Source organism: Hippocampus zosterae, chromosome 16 (assembly GCF_025434085.1).
Source record: "Hippocampus zosterae strain Florida chromosome 16, ASM2543408v3, whole genome shotgun sequence".
NCBI lineage: Eukaryota > Metazoa > Chordata > Actinopteri > Syngnathiformes > Syngnathidae > Hippocampus > Hippocampus zosterae.
In genome coordinates, this window is record NC_067466.1 from 13,669,775 (window position 1) to 13,693,084 (window position 23,310).

At 44.4% G+C, this 23,310-nt stretch overlaps 1 protein-coding gene across 18 annotated transcripts in view; it reads right to left on the reverse strand.

Annotated features, from left to right (window-relative positions):
- Window positions 1-23,310, reverse strand: part of LOC127588424 (neurexin-2-like) — a 121,278-nt gene that overhangs the window by 78,399 nt on the left and 19,569 nt on the right. For 8 of the 18 annotated variants that reach the window (XM_052047132.1, XM_052047142.1, XM_052047136.1 and 5 more), the window contains 4 exons: window positions 8,892-9,930; window positions 7,992-8,015; window positions 1,289-1,318; window positions 1,003-1,014 (listed from right to left, as the gene is read on the reverse strand). In XM_052047132.1, coding sequence (XP_051903092.1) covers window positions 1,003-1,014; window positions 1,289-1,318; window positions 7,992-8,015; window positions 8,892-9,594 — 769 coding nt within the window. In that variant the 5' untranslated portion in view covers window positions 9,595-9,930. Of the gene's footprint in view, window positions 1-1,002; window positions 1,015-1,288; window positions 1,319-7,991; window positions 8,016-8,891; window positions 9,931-22,984; window positions 23,146-23,310 lie in introns of all 18 variants that reach the window. The other 10 variants (XM_052047148.1, XM_052047146.1, XM_052047137.1 and 7 more) reach the window with 5 other exon arrangements.

Genomic DNA, 23,310 nt, shown 5'->3' on the forward strand with positions numbered 1-23,310 from the left:
CAAATAATAACAATAAAAAAAAAAAAGAACAGTCCGTGGACTACAGAGGCTCCCATCTACTGTAACTGACTTTGACAAGATGTTTATGCAATCACATTTTTACCCTAGAAAATGCACAAGAGATCATCCGGCTGGATAATTTCAGACTCTTCATTGGTGATTCATAGATACAGAAATAATTCACAGAAGACATAAAACGTTAAGATAGTTTTTTTGGGGGGCGGGGGGGCGATCTTACAACTCCCACTGGATTAATAGTTCGACAATGTATCTATTTTTAAAAGTGGGTTATGCTAAAAAGGAAATGAGACAGAACCAAAAAAAAAAAAACACGGTTTTCCTCATGAAAATATCACAGAGATCGGTTCCATCTCCAATAAATTACATTTGCGAGCCAGAAACTCGAGGGTAGGAGCTGTGTATTTGACTGAGGGAGTAGGTCATCAAAGTCAGGCATCTGTGTTTCATGGAAAACGATTGCCATGGAGACGCCGATAACGACTGATCTCAGTACACGCCCACGCAGTAGAAAAAAAAAACAATTAAAAAAAAAAAAAAGGCATCAATATATAGGTCATAGCTGCTATTGAGTCTGAATTCACACCCAATGAGTTGTCTAAAATGTGCATCGTGTTGAAATCTGCGATCCCACTTTACAGACCGCACAGGCCAAATGACAAGAAATACATAATGGCATTTTGATACGTTTGCACGTTCTTATTCTAAATATTTCTGCCGCAAATAACCCCGCGTGAAAGGGGAATATCATTCTCAACCCAGCTATGATCAAAAGTAACATCATTTAAGCTCACTAACTGTATTTGAATGGCAAATTATGAGAAAACGGCAAATGATTGTCCTAATGTATTCATTTATTCTTCTCATTAGCTTCCCAGGAAGAGAGTCAGTGAGTTCGTGCGACCCGAGATACATTTTTCTTTTTTGACTTTGAAAAAAACCTTCAGCGAAACCGAAGAGACGCCACGAGCGTCGGTGCATTACCTTGGCTTAAGACTGCGGCGGTCAAAGGTGACGTTCCAGTTGCGCAGTCAGTGGTTCAGGACAAAGGTTTGATGGACAAGAAGTGAGTGAGTCGTGAGCATAACATGAAAGGGAGCAAAAATGAGCAATTATATGTGCACATGGGAGGGGGAAAAAAAAGAGGAGAGGAAACATTAGTGCGGTACAGTTAACTGAAATGGTGTCTACAGGGGCGAAGTGGTGGTGGCGGTGGGGGGTGTTGCGATTGGGTGGCTGGGAGGGAAAAGCAAATCAATAGACCCCATACCTTGGCGGTTTAACATCAGGTGCGCCAGACCTTGAGGGAAAGAACAGAAAAAAGGATACGAAAACAGGAAGTTCATAAAGAGGATCGGGAAAAACAAAAAGCATTGTCACAATGTTGGACTGCAGTTTGTGACAGACATCCTGGGGGTAGGCACGGATGTCAGAGTTCAAACGGTGAGAGAGAGAAGGGGAGGGGGGTGGGGGTGAGGGGGGTGGGAATCAAAGTAAAAAAGAGACAGACATCTCAAAGGGGTGGGAGGGAAGGAGAAAAATAACATCTTGATAGGTGCAACCACCGTCGTAGTTGCTCTCAAAGATGCTTTTTCCCCCCAAATGGAACACATATCGTATGTTCAGACAGTGTTTGAGATGTACCAATTAACAATCTATATAAATATTTTTTTTTTTATCTGTCTTCGGATTTCCATTTAAACCCTCCGCCAAGGCGCGTGGTGAACAGAACCTCATTCATCCTCAGTCACTCCCTCCACGTGGACGACTTCAGAATCAGACAAAGCACATTTTGCCAAGCCGCGTCGTGGATTTGGTACAAAGCACCAAGTCAATAGCCGTCCTGCTGCAGTACGCATACAATGACATCACACACCAATCATCTTGTAACACATCAGCTTGGGGTGGGGGGGCAGAAAAGAGCAGCAAGTTATTCACTCCTACATCTACACACACACACACACACACACACGCTAATCAATATGCAGCCTGGCAGGGAGTATTTGTGGCATACTTCACCCGCCTTTGGTGCCAACAAGGAGACGGGGGATGACAAAACACAACACTTCTGCTGAGCACATGAGCCCCACTGAGCCAGCCAACACAAACAGCTCTGCTCATTGCATCGGCACTCTTCGACGCGCCCGCAAGCTGCCTTTGTCGCTAGCACGACCCACTGGCATCAACGATTACGCTTTCAATTCCGCTTCGATACCGGACGCCGTGCCCCCTGCGTTCGCATTGTCCAAAGTTGTGAAGCGTCGCGTCGCTTTTTTTCAAGCGCGGTGTTTGCCAACCTTTACTGAGCCAAGGTAGCCATTTGGCACGACGAAAAAAAAAATGCTACAAAAGGTATGAAGACTCAAAGAATAATGATGTTGTTTCAATCTACTGACAAACGGGCTAACTGGGTGTGAAATCCGGTCCTTGTTTGATTGGACACAATGTGGATGCACTCACGGGAAGCTGTGGCTTTTTCATTTGTCTGAATGCCAACAGGTGGATCCAAAGGTTTATCGTCTCTGCTACCATCAAATGTAAGCACATTTTATTGTTCTGCCTGTTACTATAAATCCCCGCCATTGATAAATATATATTTGTAACTAATCACTGTGTTCTAAGAGGTATGAAAATTCGGCAGTGCGGTATACCCAAAAAGGACCGAAACCTTTAGTTTCAATCTGTACCACGTAAAAAAAAAGTAGAAATGCTAGCTTGGATATTATATGATATTATGTGTGTCATTTTAATTCAAACAGACACCCTTTTATTGGAGAACCAAACACATTATAGTTCCAATTTGACTTGCAATATTTCGCGTACCAATTGGCAACCCACATAATCTCTCCGTTCGATACCGTTTGTTTTTTTTAACACACTTTGATTATGATACCAAAAAAGATTTGACCCAAATTGATAGATGAGCTCTTTGGGGGTTTTTTTTTAACTGCATCACATTTTTGCCGGTACTAATATGACACCTCAAATGTTTTATTGCAGTTGGATGCTTAAAGCAATGCGTCGCCGTTTCTACTCTTTCAACAGCGGACCAAATGGGCGATAGTGCAGCACTTAAATATATTTGGGTCCGTTTTATAGCCCAGTCAAATTTTTCATTATCTGCAACTTAACGCGTTTCAGTCCAAAATACGACTGTTCCTAAAGTGGTTTGCTTCAGTGTGATGCTCTGAAGAAACATGCGTTGATTGCGTACGCTCGAAAGCGGAAGAGTACCAATATAGACCATCCATTTTCACAGTGCCAATGGAAAACACAAATGAGTCACTTGCGTCATATGACATTCTTCGGCGTTTAAACCGCTGGTGGGGTAACACTGTGCCGTGCTGGAATGCTGACACCTTATTTACGTAATTATCACCATTCCGCCTACGCACAGTCACTCTTAATTTCTCCACTGAATGAAAATGTACCACTTAAGTCATTCAGTGCCAGCCAATTCTGGACCAAGCCTCAAAAGACGTTTAAAGACGTCTTTGGGAGTGAATGACTTAATATCCATTTCACTCACTGGAGAGCATTTTAAAGATGAGGGTCAGAGTATGCCTTGGTGTGTTAAGAACATCGTCACTCAAGGGAGCAGGTAAGCACCGCACACAAACACACACACACACCTGATGATATTTTGCTTGAGCAACCCACGCAAACAAAAAGCGCGGCTCCATGCTCTCTCAGTGAGAGGGAGGGGGTGGGGGGAGGGGGTTCTCGACAACAAAACAATACGTCGTTCTTGACATTCAGCATCAACGCGAGCACCTTTTCGTCCTCTCCTCCAGCCTCCGGTCATTTCATTGTCACCAGCGGTGTTGAGATTGAACTGGATAGGAAGCCAAGAAACGTGACCACCTTAAGGTGTCTGTCGCCCTTCAACTAACGGATGGAGGGGTTGGTGTGTGTGTGTGTGTGTGTGTGTGTGTGTTCAGTTAAGCGCTCACTCCTCACAACTGTTGGCAAGGCAGAGACAAAGACACACCCAGCAGCACAAAGCTGCAAAACATCTTTTCAACGAGGAGCAGAAATGTATCACAACCGCAATACAATCATCCTTCCTGGAATCCGTTCTGGACGCATTTTGTACAAAAACGGAAGTCGTTGCGATGAGCACAAAGGCGGCAGATACTTGAGGTTACTTAAATAAAAAAGCCGAATTTGTGTATTATATATTTGCCAATGCATCTTATGACAACAATATGACTTGGAGTAGCTGCTGCTGTGAAGAACTGGCAAAATAATACAAATGTCAACTGATCTTTCGCCCCCTCTCCCATTAAGGGTTGTTTTTTTTTTTCCATTCCGTTTATTTTATGCGTCGGTAAATGTGGATATCATTAACAAAGACAAAAAGGTCAAGAGGAAAATGGTGGTGACAACAATCCACATTGGATAATATTTCTCCACATGAGACTGAAGGTGAGCTGCAGCTTATCCCAGTGGACTTTTTGGAAAGAGGCAGGGTACACTCTGGATGGGGGGTACACCCCTATGGAAGTGAAAGGCTTCACTGCAGTGGCCACACGAAAAAAAAATTGGGGCAGGAAGGCCCCAAATCAAAATTCAAACCGAGAACTGTGAGGCAGCTGTACAATCCTCTACCCCACTGTGCTGCTGTCTTATGTCAGTCAAATTTAATAAACAGGGTAAAATAGTCTACTGACAAATACAGTCACGATTCCCCCTATTGCATTTTTCTGTTCGATTTTTTTTTTTTTAATGAGGCAACAATGCTACTTTTAACCTTTATCTTCCCGTATCCTCTTGGGAACAATATGTTACCAGAAGGGAAGATGTCAGTCTAGATCAAATACAACACAGTGCTGAACTTTTGGCACAATTTCTTCTTCAATTACTGTGAAGACCACTGGCATGTCAGAAGAATGCACACCAAACCAGTTGAACCCTGATGGTCAAAGCATCACTGACAGAATGTGAATCTTGAAGGCTAATCTTGGACTACTATAGTAGTATTGTGGGGGGGGGGGGGCACTCCTGCCCCAGTAAAATATCACATGGAGGCACATTGAATATTCCAATCCTACTTGGCTGAGCCTTACAGCCAAATCTCAGCGTGGCAAAGCAGAGATAGAGTCCCAGGAGCATATATGAACATAAACCGCCTTTTCCCTCTCTTCCTGTACTATTTTTTCTTCTTTTTTTTTATGTGGAAAGGAAACTAAAACAGCAAGCAATGGAAGCAACCGTGATTTATATGTTGGCATTTCAAGTTGTTTGATTTGGCTTGAAGCAAACAGACAAAGTCTGCTGAAGTCTAACATAAAAATAGCCAACACAACGGCGTGTCTAAACAGTCTGCCCTTGAGGATGATCATCTTTCAATTTTCATCGACGTTGTCAGAGAGAGGTGCAGTATTTAGGAATACGGACGGGCTCGGCAGCGGTAGAGTCTCGTCTTCGAATTATGGAGAGAGGTGTTTAATGTTATGAATCCAAATATAAATAGAAACGACAACATTGTGTCAGTCAAGATTTAGCATTAGAGTCTGAATGCATAATTGTCGATCCAGACGTGTGTTGGATCCAATTGAGATGGCGCGAGGGGTCAGAACATTGCAACGAGGTGGTCAATTAATTTTTCTGAAAGTCTCTTTCCGTACTTTCAAATTCATTACAAAGGCAGTTTCCAGCCATATATTATTACTAGCTGGTTCGCCGCCCTCCGGCCTTCGGCCCACAAAAGTGTTGTTGCTTGGTTCAACTTTTTGTTCATCTTCATTGCTTATCGCGAAAATAAAGAGATGTTTAGCTCTACTAAATAACTAACAATTTTATTGCAATACTTGTGGGGAGACAACTTTTTTTCGCTAAGATGCCCGCGCGATCGTAGTGAGCCACTGCCTGAGCGGCGCAGTGGCGGTGCGCAGTGGCGGTGCGCAGTGGCGGTGCGCAGTGGCGGCGCGGTGAAGTAGGTACGTTTTGAAAAGGGACAGACGGAAGGACAGACCGCGTGCGGGACGACGCGCACTATATATATAGAAGATAGATTTTTGAAATTTCCTTTTCACAACCTATGCTGCAACGAGCGGGAAGTAGTTCTATTTGGGGCAAGGATGTGTTAAACCTAAACGAGACCATTGTGAAAATCTCAATCTCATTTGGTTTGGAACAATCTTTAATTCTTGCTGAAAATGTTGTTCAAATCTATACAATTGCATGGGGGAAAAAAAAAACAAAACATTGAGTCATTGTTGAGACATAATGAGGGACCAACTTGGAAGACAGAGCCACCGCATTCGGATTAGCCAAATTTGTTTCCGTGAAAAAGTACTGCGCTATAATGAAGGATTAGACCAAGGTCATCGCGACTGGAAGATCTGAGCTCGCTTAGTCCAGCTGTGTCCTTTTTCTAAGGATGCCAATGCGCGCTTTGTCGTTCACTCTCGTTACTAGAGTGCAATTACGATGCGCTTGTGCATCCAATTTTGAAAGTAAACAAAGCCATAAAAAACATAAAAACCCAGACAAAGCGACGACAATGCGTTTGCGGTCGGACTTAGTGTGTTTGTGTAACGGTTGTCCCGTGACGTTTGAGAGAATCCTCTGCAGTCCGCCTGTGTGATGTGAGGTGGTTGCGCTTATCTCCCGTTCGCAGAACTGTTTTTTTTCCCCGCGCTCTCAAAACATCAGAGGATGCTTTTGGCATTAGAGCGTGCCCCGGCGTGGCCTTTGTCCACACAGATCAACGGGATCCCACGTGCCGCAGACTGTCGAACAACTGGCAAGAGCCACCTGCTGTGCCAAACCGTTTCGTTCCCTCCAAGCGTTTCCGCAGGAAAAATGGGGATTATTCCCGACAGCGCTTCAAACCCGCAGTCAAGATTGCATGAAGTATATGGGCGGCCATCTTGGTGAGGAGGTGGGAGGGGTCGGGGGGCAAGAAAAAAAATGGCGTTGACTGAGTGCTATTTTCTTGTCAGTGTTGTTTTTATGCTTGGATTGTCTCCATGTCAAGCTTTAATCCAATAAACGTTCTGATGCGCTCTCTTTGCAGTATGTCATCTAATAATGGCTGCATTTTTTTCTGCAAGAGCAGACGCACGCCACTTTTGTGCGAGTACCTGGCGATTACGGCTTATTGGTGAAAAGGCTGCAATATGCACGTTCGCGCTCAAAAGCGGAGGACAGAACCGCGCGGTGTATTGTCCGAAGTCTGATTCGATACCAATTGGATCCATGTTAACACACGATGCCGCAGGATGGTTTATCGTGTTTTCGTGGATTTTGGAGAGCAGGTGATGCGGAGTTTGCGGCATAACCGTGATTGATCACGTGTCGCGGTTCAGCGCACCTCCCCAGAGTCCGTCGGCCGCCACTTTGCTGACGTGACGTATCCGTCTCGCAAGCCAGCCAACCGATCTTCCTGCGTGCACTTGATGTGCGCTCATCATGTTTTGGAAAAAGCCTCCTGCTTGGTTGTTCTGTTTCAAAAGTTGCGGGATAATGAGCCAGTAATGACACCGCGGCTTCTTTTTTTTTTTGGAGAAAGCGCAACCTCTCCGGGATGTCTCACTGTGCGAAATAACAAAAGGAATTGATGAATGCTCCCAAAAGTCAGTCAACGGGAGGCTTAAATGTCACTTAAACCGAGCAAAGAAATAGTCGCTGAGAAGTAGAAAAGGCGACGCGTGCAAGAGCGCAAAAAAAAATGTTTTTTTTGTCCTTTGGCGGCGCATGCAAACGCTCTGCATGTTGCCGCGACGCCCAGGGACTTGACATACCTAACAATTCACCTCGACAGTTCTGATTTTATAAATATGTGCATAAATAACTTCCCATGTACAATAAATGTCCTTGCAGCCTATTGTGTCGGATGTCAGAACTGCAGTCCAAATTGACAATAATAACCCGATAACAGCAAACACGCCGCGGCTGCAATGAAAGCCTTTGAAAAAGACTACATATGGTTAGCATGAGGCTCAGGGTAAAATGTAGAAGCTTACCTTCTACTTCTTTCTGGACACCTGCTGTAAAAGGAAGAAAAACAGACATATTTATTTTGCCGGCGGTACGTGGGCAAATACAGAACGGCTTCCAGTTCAAACTAACACAGCTGCGTATGCTTTTTGTTGGGTTAATATTGCAGACACAATATTGGACTGTGGTAAACATGTGACGGTGGGACAAATAAAATACGGCGGAATCTCAAGTTAGGAATTTAATTGGTACCGTTCAGAAGTTAAGGTAAAGATTCCCATTGAAATGAATGGACATGCAATTAATCCATCCCAGGCCTCAAACAAAATTATGTTTTTTTTTTTTTTAAAAACCAGTGTGTGCTTATAAATAAAGGTAGCGTGATATAAAAATCAGTCAAACACACTGTTACAAAGGCAAAAATAAATCACTTTAAATAAGGAGGGAAAAGGGAGAGGAGTTTTGTTCCTCCATTGTCATGTACAGTCCATGACATATTAAAATGATTCCTATCATGAAATGATAAAATATTCCAATGGGGGAATTATTAAAAAAAAAAAAACAACGCCTGTCCGATCCTCTTCTTTTGTTTTTTCTCATTTGATTTGTGGCAGAATATATTAAAAACAAGGAGGCCACGTTATTCAAGATAAGCTTGACTTCTTTTGCAATTTTTCCGTTGTATACTTGAAAGTGAAGGTGGGCTTTCAAATCGTTCTGTTAATTTCCTCACCGGCGTTTTGCAGTCGTTCCAGGGTAAACAAATGACATCAAGCTGCTGTCACATTAGAAGTTACCCCGCGAAGATAAGTGACGGCACCCCAACCGCTCCCGTATATTTGACTTTAATCGTCTCGCTTTGCTTTGTTGATTATTCACGAGGCGAGCGATGGCGTTGTGAAAACAAAAAGCGCCATTTGCCTCACCTTCGTGGCAGTAGCTCCCCACGTAGCTGGTGTTGATGCAGTCACACAGGACCTCCCCCTGGCTGACGGAGCACATGCCTCCGTTATTGCAGGGCGAGTGCGCATCGCAGATGTAGTCCATGTCGCTGTGGACGGATTGGCCGTCCAAGAGCACGGGCAGAGCTTCCCCCACTTTCAAATTCGCGATCAGGCCTTCGAACGGCGGCTCGTATTTGACGGTGCTGGACGTCAGGGCGGAGAGGCGCACGTCGGGCGAGATCCCGCCCACGTACAAGTCACTGGCCACCACCATCTCTTTCCTCTTGGACTTGACCTCGGCCGCCTTCTCCTCATTGTCCACCAGCAGCTTGGTCTCTCGGTAGTGCCGCGAGAGGAGAACCCGGTGCCAGCGCAGGTCGTCGACGCGCGTCTCCGTGTGGAGCGAGGCCGGCTCGGCGCAGTGGATGGCGAAGCGCAGCTGCAGTCTGCCGTCAGCTATGAGGAGCTCCAGGAAGTCGCAGTCGCCGCCATCGTCTAGGTAGAGCACCAGAGCTTTGCTGATATTCGTCTTCAGGATGAAGCTGAGTTCCGCCGTCGCCTTGGCGTCCCACTGTCCATAGCGCGTCCACTGACCCGGAATGCCTTCATATTCCAGCGCTCTTCCTGTTAGCACCAAATGAACTAAAAACAATAACCAGGGGGCTTTGTTGCGACACGTGGCCATGACGGTTAGCGTCTACAAGCTAATGCATATGCAGCCAACGCGACGGGAGAAAGGAAGGAGAGCTTTGTGTCTTTCGAAGGCCCACGATCGAGAAAGCAATTTTTACATGCAGTGTTTTTCTTTAGCCTTGACTGTCTAGCCGGATTCTTTTGGCCATCGTTCGGCGCGTGACAGAAAGACGACAAGCATCACAAGTGAGCCACAAGACCGTGCGCTTCCTCGTCTTCGCCATCCAGCGTCTTGGCCTCCATCCAGCGCGGCTCCAGTCGATTCTCCGTGCGTCAACTATGCACAGAGCCTAGGTGGCGCAATTTGCCCTCTCAGCCGCACAGCATCCTAAGACAAAGGACAAAAGGAGAAGAGAAAAGGATTCGTCATCATTATTACGTGCCATCGTAAAATCACCTCGAAATCCATCATTTGCATGCAGAGTCCGGATGGGCGTAATGTATTAATCGATTGATTGCGTGAAATTGATCGGTGGTTAATCATGTCTGAAAGGAATCTAAGCGAAACGGAGTGCAAAACCCAGGCCAGCATATGTGCACTGCAAAAACTGAGCTCAAGAAACGGCAAGATAAAAGATGTATTTTAGCCATTTTAAGCTAAATTCTACGGTAAAACAACCCAAAAATGTCCCCAGGCAAGATTTCTGAAAGCAAGCAAATATAAGAAGCCTACAAATCTTCTACTGATGTCTTAAAATGTTTGTACTCATGTAATTAAATATTACATACACATTGAAAATTTCGGCATTTCTTAGTTTAGGCTGAATGCACTCATAACCACAAATATCAACAACAAGTTTTCATAGCCAATGGCAATGTTCACTGCAAAGAAATGCTTTTTTCCTACATAAATGACCTTGACAGGAAAAATCTCTTGGCAGACAAACAACAAGCACGTTTTGTCTTGATTTGAGAGATTCCATCAGCAGGATCTAAAACCCAACCGAGATAAAGTTTCAACTTGTTCGGGACTTATGGCACTTTGAAAATAGGAGTTCAGAACACTCAGAGAGGGTGGGGGCGGGGGCGGGACCCAACACGGAGTACACAAAATAATTCATATCCTCAAGGTAATCCCATAGTTGATCAAGGAAACGTAAGAAATGCCTCTTTAAGATATTGAGGCTAAAACCTTGCCGCCTACAAAATCTGTGAATACCGATTTAAGACGGAAGGCATCTAAAATAAGCATTCACGCAGATGCCGAATTTCCTCCGGATTGAAGGGAACTGAGTGTAATAGGATCATATATTCAAGCACAACAACCTGATACGAAGAGCGGCGTAAGCTTCAGAATCAGAACACATCTGATCTAATTCGCCACATTGCATTAGAAATTCTGCCAATTTCACTTGGACGTGCTTTGACATAACCGTGTCTAACATTAATCATTCTACATCTTCTTTGGTATCTGGGTGATTTTGCTCATTAAAAGCAATTGGCTTTTCCGTTGTGAATCATTTGTCTAAGACTGCGGCTAGTTGCGTGCAAACAAATAAATGGTCACGCACAGGCTGACGGAAAGCCACAAAATTAACTACGAAATTACCCCTTCAATTTTCGAACCTCTTCTAGTGGAGTCACTGGTGTGCTGGAAACTATCCCAGCTGACTTTGAGAAAAAGGCCTGGTCCACACTGAATTGGATGCCGGCTAATTGCAGAGCACATAAACAAACATCCGCTCTCCTTGAGAAAAAGGATACTGTACAGCGCCTTGCAACATTTTCGCAGCATCCTCTGCTGCATTCCAAGAAGCCGGTGTAGTAAATATATTTCATGATAAGAAAACAAATGTTATGTTCGCCTTTTGGACTACCCATCAAAGTCAGCTTTGTAGCTTTTTTTTGCATCCTGTGTAATAGTGAGTGGAAATCAATTAGCAAAATTGCCGGCTTCTGACGTAGTAACACACATGTAACGCCCCTCTTGTGTCAGGGCATAGTGAGAAGCCACAACCACAGTGCGGAATTTAACACCGTCGCCGCACATCTAATTATTTGAATGTGTGGAGCTGCAACAGATGCGTCAATTCACAGGCACGGCACCGTGCCACGTTGCTCAATTGTGTCAGAAAGGCGCAAGCGGAGAAATGCCGGCTCCACTGTTTTTTTTTTTTCCTCTGTTGTGTCAATTGGGCAGAGAGGCAGGGAGACGGAGGCTTTCGTCTCTGAGGAATGAAAACATCCTTTCCATTAAAACCTTCAGTGCTGCTCATTGCACGCGTTTTCATGAATAATTTTTTTTCAGGCTTTGGATAAAAATGCGGCCATGCTAGCGTGCAGGCGTTTTCCCAGGTGGAAATTTGTTGACGAGCTTGCCATTTCATTTCATGTATGAAACCAGAAAAGCACTTAGGAGAATAGACCACCGCCAACTCCGCATTGTGTTTGTTTGACCACGTTGTGGTCGTCTCAGTTCATGCAATTAGCAACATCCGCTTTGGAAGTCATATTATGATATGGACCAAAATTGAAAGTCCCTGTGAAGTGAAAGTAAATGGCTGGTTAATTCGACACACCATACAGAAAGGCCTCCCAAATTTGAATGATTTAAAAAAAAGTTCAAACGAGGCTTCAAAATTGTGGGCCAAAAAATAAAAATTAAAATAAAATAAAAAAAAAATCAAGCTACTGCCTCTGCTCTCAAATGCTGTAGGCGTGTCTGCTCAAGGTTTGACAACATGCGGCGCTGAAAAATGGATGCTAATTTGTCTCTCAATCCAAACATTTTGCAGACACGAAAATATATCCACTTAAAGTTATTTACATGCTAGGTCAAGAGCTAACAGGCTTGGGCAAAGCCAAAACTATCGTCTAATTGCGCCGGATGACTGTAAATATGGAAGCCGGATGCCCAAGTTCATCCCTGGAGAACTGAAATGGCGAAAAAGAATTGAAAGCTATCCCGCCAGAACTGATTCTGTTCTCAGTACAGGGAGTTGCACATTTCCAACAGTTATCTTCCAAAATATGTATTGTCTTTCAAAACAATTTACAGCGCCCTCATTGCAATTTGAACATCTCAAATGCCACCCCTTCACAATACAGTACGACAGAAACAAACAATCAGCGGGGAAAAGCAATCCATTTTGCACTTGGAGGTAATAAACTCTCGAAAGGATGCTGATTGGCCTTGTCATTTTTTTTGCTTTTTTTGACCAACCTCAATCATACGCGCTTGGCAAACTAGATTGAAATCTTCCCTCCTCATGAGGCTGCCGGTTTGCATAAAAAACCGGATTTATTTTAAGTAAGAAATAGATTTTGTTGTATGTTAAACTGTGATTTTTTTTTTTCAATTCCACCCCCTTCAACAGGGCGCATTAGTAAAAAGCATCTCCAGCAGGGCTGGCCCATTTTCATCTCCGCACAGAGAGAAAATATATGATACGTTTGAGTCAGCGGGGAATTACGGTCTCTGTTGGGGCGCCGCCGATGGAGAACTGCCACATTCGGGTTTGCTCACATTTGGCGACGTTGCGAGAAAAAGCATATCATAGGAGGCTAATCAAAGTTGCTCTTGAAAGCTGGAGGCGGGAAGAAAACCCTTCAGATGGACGCCTTCATCATGGGAATAGATGCATCCTGGAAGGTCAGACAAAGTGACTGGCTCCTCACGAGATGAATTGCAATTTGCCAAGGTCAGCTACGGAGGATGAAATGAGAGTCCGACCGTCCCCAGTTGCATCAACGCGATCGGACTCGCCTCGTTTTCATCTCGACAAAGAACACATTTGTGCTTCTCCGTGCGGTGCGCTCGGCTTTTTTGGCTTCACAATAAACGTCATCCGGAGCAATATGTCACCGTGCGCATCATAATGTGGATCGAGATGTTCTCAAACAGGTTGTAATGATAACAAATAAACACGGGGGAGGGCATATTTCACGAGTGCAAAGAGACCGAGGCGGTCCCTGTTGTTTCGAGGTGTAAATATTTTCTTAATTGGTACTACATGGCTAGAGAGAACAGTGAAAATGGGTGCAACAAGCTCACTGGGTGGGACTTTTTGCCTTCCAACGCAAGACGACAAAACGGCATGAAACAAGAACGAGACTTAGTGGATTAGAGGGATATGAAATAAAGTCAAGAAAAATTGGGCGGTGTCATATTTGCATTGCTTTCTGTCAATTAATGACAAAAAAAAAAGCACAGCACTTCATTTGCATCTCAATGTCGACATTTGCATTAGTGACGAATGCAAATTGTCTTGCTAACGTGTCGACAGACGAATGATTAGTCCATTGATATGTTAGCATGATAATTTCCGCGTTGTGGAGAATGGCCAGACGCTGGAATGGTTTTGCTCCCCAAATTAACGAGCCGATTCTTTTTTTTTTTTGTCATCCGTGGTACACCTCTGCAAAGTTTCATGACAATTACGACACTCCTGCAATCCTCACGGATCATCTGACCAAAGCAAGACTTCTGGCATCTGCGCATTTGTGCTTGGCAGAGAAAGGAAGTGGGTAAATTCATTTCAAAGCATTTAAAAAAAAACAACAACAAGAAAAAACAAACAACCTCCACCCCCCCAAAAAAAGGTCCTGAAAACAGAGTCAGGTGAAAATAAAGCTGGAAAGCTGTGTTGTCATTTCATCCATGGAGGCACTTTGAAGATTTCATTCTCGCAACATATTTACCCAGTCGCAGATGATTTCAAGAGAACAAAAAAACCCAACAACAACAACAAAAAAAACACCCATGCAATTATTATTTGCACAAGTACGCCCCCAGGCTGATACTGAATCTGTCAATTTCATTTTTGTAAACGCTGTCAAATGAGAACAAATGCTTGCACATCACTTCTCTTTACGACACGTTTGTAGAGTCAACACGCAAAGACGCTTAGAATTGCATCATGACAGAGCTCGGATATTTACCAGAACCATTCCGCTTCATCGGACACAACTCAATGCTACGTTGCACAACATAACCAACTATGATTTATTGATACATGTGGCTATGACAATCATTATATATTTTGCATTCTAGAATTTTCCAAAGCCGAATATTGGTAAAGCTGATGCATTACCAATATTCCACACGAGAGGAACGTTGGAATCACCAAATAAGTTGCTACAATGCATTGGACATCCTTTTGCGATCTTCCAGTGAGCGATGGCATACATACTGTACTTTTTCATCATTTGATACTTTTTATAGTGATGGCAGCAATACTGGAACACATTCCATCTATTTTTCTTTTTTTTTTTTACACCTGCAATCCTGATTGGGGTTGAGTGTGAATTTGGGCCAATCCCAGCTGAGCTCGGGTGCAACTCCCAGAGCGGCGTGCTAGCCAATCATAAAGGCAAATAACTCCTTCACACGTGGGGCAATTTAGAGTCTTCAATTAACCTGACGAAATGTGCAAGGAAACCAGAGCAACTTGGGAAAACATGTGTAAGCGCAGTCTGGGAGGGGGTGGGGGGGCAAAATTCTCACAGAAAGACTGGAAAAAACAAAAAACAACAGTGCTGGTATGCTCACCACTAGTCTACGTTTGAATCATGTTTGAATGTCGTAATCAATCATGGTCTTCCTTCATCTCCCCCCCGCCCCTACAGGTCGATGATATAGCAATATATCATGCAATTCAGTAATTTTGACTCCTGGTGAGAAAGATGATTCAGGTCTTGAAGTGCCTATTCAATCATAATGTACACGTGGATGATATAACATTCACCGTCGTGGCTGCTCAGGATTTTCTTCTCCTCAAGAGTTAACTCACAACACAAAGGGAGAGCCAGAGGGGACCGGAGCAAAGTGTCCCGAAGTCCAACAGTTTGCAAATTGCGAAGCAGTGAAGCACAAAGCCACGGGAAAAATCAACGGAGCACATTCTGCGTGAATCCAAGCAGCTGGCTTTCATTGTGTGCGTTTCAGGAACATTTCAAGAGAACGCAACAGCGATCCAACAACATCTCCCCGTAGAATCAATCGGATTGCACTGAATGAGGAGGCCGTCTACCATGGTGGTAAAACTCGACAAATGACAGGAAAGGATGATTACACCTTCAATAAGCACACAATTTCGGGAAACTCGCAACCGAAAAGCGATGAGAGACATGAGGAATAGCCAAATTCTGCCTTTGCAAAATGAAAAAAGGACCCTCGGTATGGCGCGGCGGTGCAAACGAAAAGCACAACAGTCAGCACGGTGTGAATGAACCCTTTGGCGACAATGGCCTTTTACAAGAGCCACATTTTTTTTTTCCGCGCTTCGATCTCATTCGCTTGAGCCGTTGTCTGACGCGAAGCGGCGCATCTGAAAGAATGCACTCCAACACGAGGGCCGTTGATGACTTCATCGGCGTTTTGTCATAAATTCACAAATACGGATAAGAGTCTCCACGGCGGCGGTCGGTACGTTCCGTGAAAAAGTCATTAGTGGTTGTTGAAGACCCATCTGAGTTGTGAACACTTTGTTTTGTCATCTGCGACTTAGCCGTGCAATATTTCAAAAGACAGCTTCATTTTCTCGGCGTGGTTATTCACCCCCCCCCCCCCCCTTTTGACTCATCGATTTTCCCCATAGAGGCTGCGGAGGTTGATTACGCCGCCGTCCTTTAAATGGAGCCTGCAAAACGATGAAAGCAATTAGAATCCGCCTATAGAGGTGAAACCGGCAGAAGAGCGAACGCGCTAATGACATCAAGGAGACAGGAAAGCTTCAACCCGGCAAGTGAAAGATCCAAGTTTGCAACATCGTTAGGGGAATTGATTTGGAAGTCGGAGTGGCTATCAAACATCCATAACGATGAAGTTATTTTCTCAAGTCACTACAAATTGAAACAATAAATGGCACGGAGGATAATTAGGGTCACAGGTGACCTGGAGGAGCCTTTCCAAGCTTGATTTTGACACCCCGGCTCAGCCGCCAGCGCGTCGATAAACAAATAGACACACGCATAACCACCTGCGGGCGATTTACACCCTTCAATTTCACATCTATGTGGGAAGACGTTGGAACAGCTGGAGAAAACGCGTTGAGAGAATTTGCCAACTCCACGCTGGAGTTGAGAGTCGAACTTTGATTTTTAGACGTGTGAGGCAGAGCTGCTAATCGCTCGTCCACCGGGCAGCCCCGGCCGGGCTTTCTGTTTAAATGTTCGATGAATTATAGATGAGTCTAATTTGCAACGCAAAAAAACAAACAAAAAAAACAGGAGAATCTTCCATCTAGAAGTGCAACGAGTGACCAATTATGGTAATCAATAAGTAAATATTCCTATATGCTTTTACTTTGGAAAACAATGACCCAACCGAATCCTAATTAATGAATGAATTGCTTTGGGAAAAAAAAGTAATGGAAAAAAATCCGATTCACCGATGACGGAAACCAACAAAAAAAAATCAAGATGAGTCAGCGATTCAAGTAATCGTTAGTTACGGCCTGACATAAGTCACCCTTTTACGGCGTCAAATGACGAAATGAAAGTTATTTATAAAGCTCTTTACCGAGACAACGAATTCCACGAGATGGAGCGCGCGATTGCTTTTACCGTCTGCGTTGTAAATATTGACTCCGTAGAGTTCTCCCCATTGTACGCTTTGAATTCCAAGGCAGCCTTCAAGACGTTGCAGGCAACTGCCAAAGTATTACATGTCAAACAAGAAAAGAGTCGACAGAATCCGCCCCCCCCCCCCGGCGATGAATAATTGATGGAAACGGCGACGTCGAAATAACGATCCATACTTTTAATTACCCATATTAAGTCTGTCGTCGTCGGATATGGAACAAAGACAGACCTGACCTACATAGGCCGTCATATTTACTTTGAATTCGAAACGTCAGCCATTAATGTTTCTGTCGCGAAGGGGGGGCGGGGGGGGGGGGTATCTCTGTTCTAATTGCATCTTCGACTCCATAATTTGCGGCTCTTTCCATTGTTTCAGCTCCCGATTTCATTAAAGAGACATCGTTTTTGCTTTGATTGCTGTCTCGCGCGGAATCATTTACAAGGCTTTCTAATTGTTTTCGTAATTAAGCGCAACTGGGAATTGATTGCTTCATCCAAGTTGAAGAGAGGGTCTGTCCGTTTGGTGGCCATGTTCAAACGCGCCCTCGCCCCTACAGCCTGCGAGTCCGCAGCGCCGACTATATTTACTTGCTCATATTTAATCAGGCTTCCCTGTGAGACGGCGCGCGTGCGGAAATCTTGCTCTCCCAAGAGGCCGACAATAGCTGCTTACACAAAGTTATCAGATGGACGCAAAGTGCCAGCGTGCGCATTAATGGATATTTTTAAGCATGGGCCTGACGCTACTTTTTTTTTTTTTTTTTGGAGCGGGTAGATAATCTCTAATTAGCATGGATGTTTGCGTTCGCATGAGCCACGCTGCGACCACGAGGGTTCCGGAGCTTCAAAGTCCAGACATTGTCAGTATTTTGGTCTTCTGAGAGCAACATCCATTTAAGATGGCTGAGAAGCACGCAGCGAAGCGTAGCAGGAACACTGAAGATCTATCAAGGCCCTTTTCAAAGTCAAAGTGTTTTTCATCAGGCAGCCTTGTAATAAACAAAGATAACGCGAAAGAATCTGGCTACCACCGATGCTACTGTTTACTAACCGGTTGTTCTCGGCAGAGACCGCTATTAGGAGACTCTAGAGGGATTTTGAAAATGATTTAGGTTATTTGAGGAAGCTTTTTTTTTTTTTTTAAATAAATAAATAATGCTTGTAGGGGCGGCACAGTGCAGGGGTACCGGGTTAGATTCTGGCTCCGGCCTCCCTGTGTGGAGTTTGCATGTTCTCCCCGGGCCTGCGTGGGTTTTCTCCGGGTGCTCCGGTTTCCTCCCACATTTCAAAAATATGCATGGCAGGCTGATTGAACACTCTAAATTGTCCCTAGGTGTGAGTGTGAGCGTGAATGGTTGTTCGTCTGTGCCCTGCGTTTGGCTGGCAACCGATTCAGGGTGTCCCCCGGCTACTCCCCGAAGGCAGCTGGGATAGGCTCCAGCACCCCCCGCGACCCTAGTGAGGATCAAGCAGCTCGGAAGATGAATGAAATAATGCTTGTTATGGACAAGCAATAACATCCCTTCTTTCAGTGATGTGTGCACACGCACAGTTGACAACGAGGCACTCTGAAGAGGCTACACCAGCGGTCCCACACGGACCCCTTCCCGTTCTTACTCTTCCCGCCTTTCTCTCCGCGACGTGCACCAAATCAACAAGGCACTCGAAGCGGCCACGCCAGCAGACTGATGTCGACACGTAACAGCACGCCACTGTGCACCGGAATAACCGCACAGGGTCAATTTCGATTGGTACGTCTGGCGAGCGTGCGAGGTGCGCGGTTGCTCAAGTATAATCCGCGTTGAACTCATTGGGTGCTTATTTTTCATTAATCTTTTAATGAATTCCAAATAAATTCTTGTGAGAACGTGCCGCTTTATAATACGTCTCATTAACTGTCATGCGTCTGAAATGAACAACAAGCTATCGCAAAAGGATTCCGGCGACGACGTCAGTGAGCCGGTAGTATTAGCATACATTTTTAATGACTCGAAATAAGAGATTGGAGTCACTAAAAAAGAGAAAGTTCCGTAGGAATTGTGCCGCGTATATAAATAGGACACAGTTGAAAACATAAGCTGGCCAAAGGCAGCGGGGGGTTGTCACTCAGGCCACGCTAGTGCCCGGGGAGGGAGCTGCAGCTCAGCTCCAAGAACAGCATCCACCCTCCACCCTGCAGCACACAGGATGAAGCCACAGAAGGCTGCTCAGCTGTGCGCCGTCGCTCCAGCAAGCTGCTAGCGCGCCGAGGCCCAGCTGAAGCTTCTCACCGTGTAAACCGAGAGCGGCTCAAAGCGGCCGCGGCGAGCCGTTATTGCAGACTTCCAGGTTGGAACGATTTCTGCCGCAGCTCTTCGGAGCCAGAGAGACCGAAGAGATTTGGGCTGCTTAATTTGCTTTTCACGACATTGATTAACTTGTGTCGGCATTACTTGGCTTGCGGTCGAAAACAATATTTACACTCTGGACGAGTACAGGAAACAGACGTTGTGCACTTTTTCCATATTGGCACGTTTCGTCCGGCAACCGGTTCAGGGTGTATTCTCTACTCTAAAAACTGCCTTATTTGTCAAAAAGAGACATACAGTCAATATAAAAAGTCTACACACCCCTGTTCACATGATTTTCCGATTTATATTCACCCTTTAACCTCAACAGGTGGGGAAAAAAAACACTTTGAGATACTGTAGTAGTACAAATAAACTGAGATAATGTGGTTGTATAAGTGTGCACACCCTCTTGATGTGGTTGTGTGAAAAATTCAACAGTCACATTCAAATTCACGTCTAATGTTGTTGAACAGGTTATAGGTCTGAAGGTCATCTCACGACCCAGGTGGTTTACAAAAAAAATAATAAATGGAGGGATGAATGATCAACTGCCCATCATGTTCGGTGTTTTTTTTGTTTTTGTTTTTTTATGTATGGAATCATTTTCCGGCTTTTCCAACAAAGTACCGGTATCTCAAATTTAAAAAGAAAGCAGAAAGGCAAGACCGTTCTGTTATAGATAGCAGAACTCTAACAAATCAAAACAATACAGATTTGAAATGCCCCTACGCAATCACCGCTGGTTTCATTTCAAGCAATTGAAAGCACTTTATCAACAATTCGAGCATTTAACAAACCCTAAAAATGCAGCGTTAAATGAAAACATTTTTGAGTATCGTGCGGTGACTCAATGTTTTTTTTTTTTACTGCTATTAAATTGTGTTTATTTTTTTTAAGTAGAGAAATGAATGTATTAAATAAAGGGTTTGCATTTGAGGATTTGACATTTTGAAGACATGATGACGTTTGACTGTTCAGTTTCAGTCCGTTTCCAATACGGCATATGCATCAACCTTGAATTTGCAGATTCAAAGTGCATGCAGGGAGAGCGCGGCGGCATGTGCTTCCAAATGTATGTCATGTTGGAAAGAGCATTCTCTGTCTCCTACCAGCTTTATGAATCTTACATGTTATCCCCTCCATGGCTTCCACAATCCTCTTTTTTTTTTTCCCCCGTCCAAGGTGTGGTGAAGCAAACGCGTCCCTACAGCTCAATCTTTTATGATAGGGCATCTTTTTTTTTGCGGCATGGCTTCAATTACTTAAAGGTGTTTTTTTTTTGTTTTTTTTTTGCGAGGAGGTGCAAGAACAGAAGTGTCTGCACTGGTGTTGTTCTTCGAAGATGATAGATGGGTTATTTTGGTTAGGACTACTATTGCGGTGTCAAAAGTAGCGCTTGCAGATGCATCACTTTTTGTTCTTTCTTTTTTTTTTTAATGGCCACGTCAATCAAAAGGCTGGATCGATACTCCTAAAGTTATTGATATATAAATGTAAAGCCTTTTTATTATTTTGGATGTACTGTAGTTTTAGTACGAATCTAACCCATGACATTATCCACGTAGAAAAATATTACTAATTATTTAATATCCATTTTCAAGCTTTTATCACCTATTCTTATGAGTCAATGATGACTCTTATGTTTCAAAACACCACGAAGAGCTCCAGGCAATTCACAATGTTCATGCCCGTTGACATCTGCAATTCGCTGTACTTGGGTATGAAAAGTAATTTGATGATAAGAAATGTATTTACACTTTTTAAGACTTTCAAACAGTACCTAAAGTTGTGGCCAGTCGGTGTATGGAATCATAAAACGAACACACACAAACAAGCCAGCAAATCTCTTTTGGATATTCTGGGCCACATACACGTGAACAGAATGACAGGCAAGCATACGAAGCTGTTGAAAGAGCATCAAAGTGCACTCGACGTACTATGTGGGCCATATAGTGAGCGCGTGCGCTTTCCAAGAAGCGCGGGGCATTGGAACAGCTGACATTTTCACAAACCAGTAAGCCAGGTAATTGACTAGCTAAGTGCACAACACTTGCTACAAGCATAAACAGACTTTGGCGCACGCTACCTCATTAAGTAAATGCAAATGTTCTGTAGGTGTAATGCGGGGACAACCGCCACATTGTGGCATGCACCAGAGACGCAGTTGAGAAATGAAAATAAAAGATATTGGTTGAGGAAGACGGCAAGCGTCACTAAGCATCTTCATTTGGAAGTGACCCGTTGTTATCAATGCCTCGACATCGCGGCTCTTATCGGCTAAAATGAGTCTGGGCTACGAGGGCTCCATCGAGTGGAGCTCGGCTCAGACGTATCCATCATCGACATTTGCTCAGGCCTCGCACCTCTGCCAATGTGACAGATGTATTTTTCTTGAGTACGTAGTTAAAAAAGTGCCCTACTCAGTTTGAACATGCGATGATACTAATAATGGAGAGCAAGTGAGGTGGTAGGAGCGACACTCGAGGCTCACACCGCTAAGCTAAAAAAGCGTAAAGAGGTTAGAAACTGTTTTGGTTGGATCATTAGAAGAAGGGGGGGGGGAGGGTGCACACAAAGGCTTGCTGAGCCCATACAAAAGCAAATGTCCATCCTATGCACTATATCTGCTGTAGTATGACTCACTGGGGGGGGGGGGGGGGCGAAATAGATGGATGGGCTAGTCTCCTGGCAAGCAGTGGGGCAAAAACACATAAAAGCTTGGCCCAAGGTGGCTCTTGAGGACAGGTTGTGTCAAACTAGTTTACCCTCTGTGCAGCTGCCATAGTGCCGCATCTCAGAGTCACCATGACATCGACCCCCCCCCCCCCCCCCACACACACACACCCACTTGGCTGCATGAGGGAAATTTCCTTGCTATGATCTGTCGCTACATACAAGTGTAATGATTGTAAATGATTTTTCTTTTTTTTATCACAATCTAGATTCACACCTTGGGACAATTGAGAATCTTCAACGAATGTAAGAAATCTGTTTTTTGGAATGCGAGAGGAAACCGATGCCCTGGAGAAAACACCAAATGAGAAGAAGGGAGAACATGCGAACTCAACAGAGAAAAGTCACAGCCCACAATGGAACCGCCCACCGTCAGAAATGCGAGGCGGGATGTGCTAACCCCCTCAACAGCTGAGGTCAGACTTATTTGAATTGATCAACATGGAATTCTGTCTGATTTCGACTCATCGCAATGCATTACATGCTTGCGGGAGAATATGAGTCTCATGAGAACAAGCTCATTACAGCCATCGTGCACTTGCTCACAAAAGGTTCGGTAAGGGTAAACACCCCCCCCCAAAAAATAAAAAAAAATGGATGATCTCACTTTGAACCTGGGGGGAGTATCTGGGGGATGGAATTGTCCGATGATACGAAGACCGGATACCGATCATTCTAATGAGCAAAACCAAAGTCGGGCAGTTAACATTTACAAGATTTCGAGCAGAGATGAACTTTGACCTCTTCCAAAGTGCCTCGTCAGGATTACGAACATGCAAATGGTGTACAACGTACCCATCACGAAAGCCAGCCCGCGTGACTCTGACGACATGTGACAGTTCCTTCCCACTCCCACTCAGGAGGAGGACCAAAATTGCTGCGGAGATGTCATCCTCCAGAAGGGCAATCTGCATCAATCCACGCTCGGCAAATGAAGATCCTCGTCAAGAAGCTTCCTAAAAAAAATCAAATGTGATATGCGGTTTCTCCTGCACCCGGTCGACATTACCGGGATCCATTATTGGCTCGCCCGCTTCGGCTTTTCTCTCTTTCATACACTAGCGCTGCTAATGATGGGAATGTTTGCCCTTGAAATCTCAGTTAATAAGCAGCTATGGTAT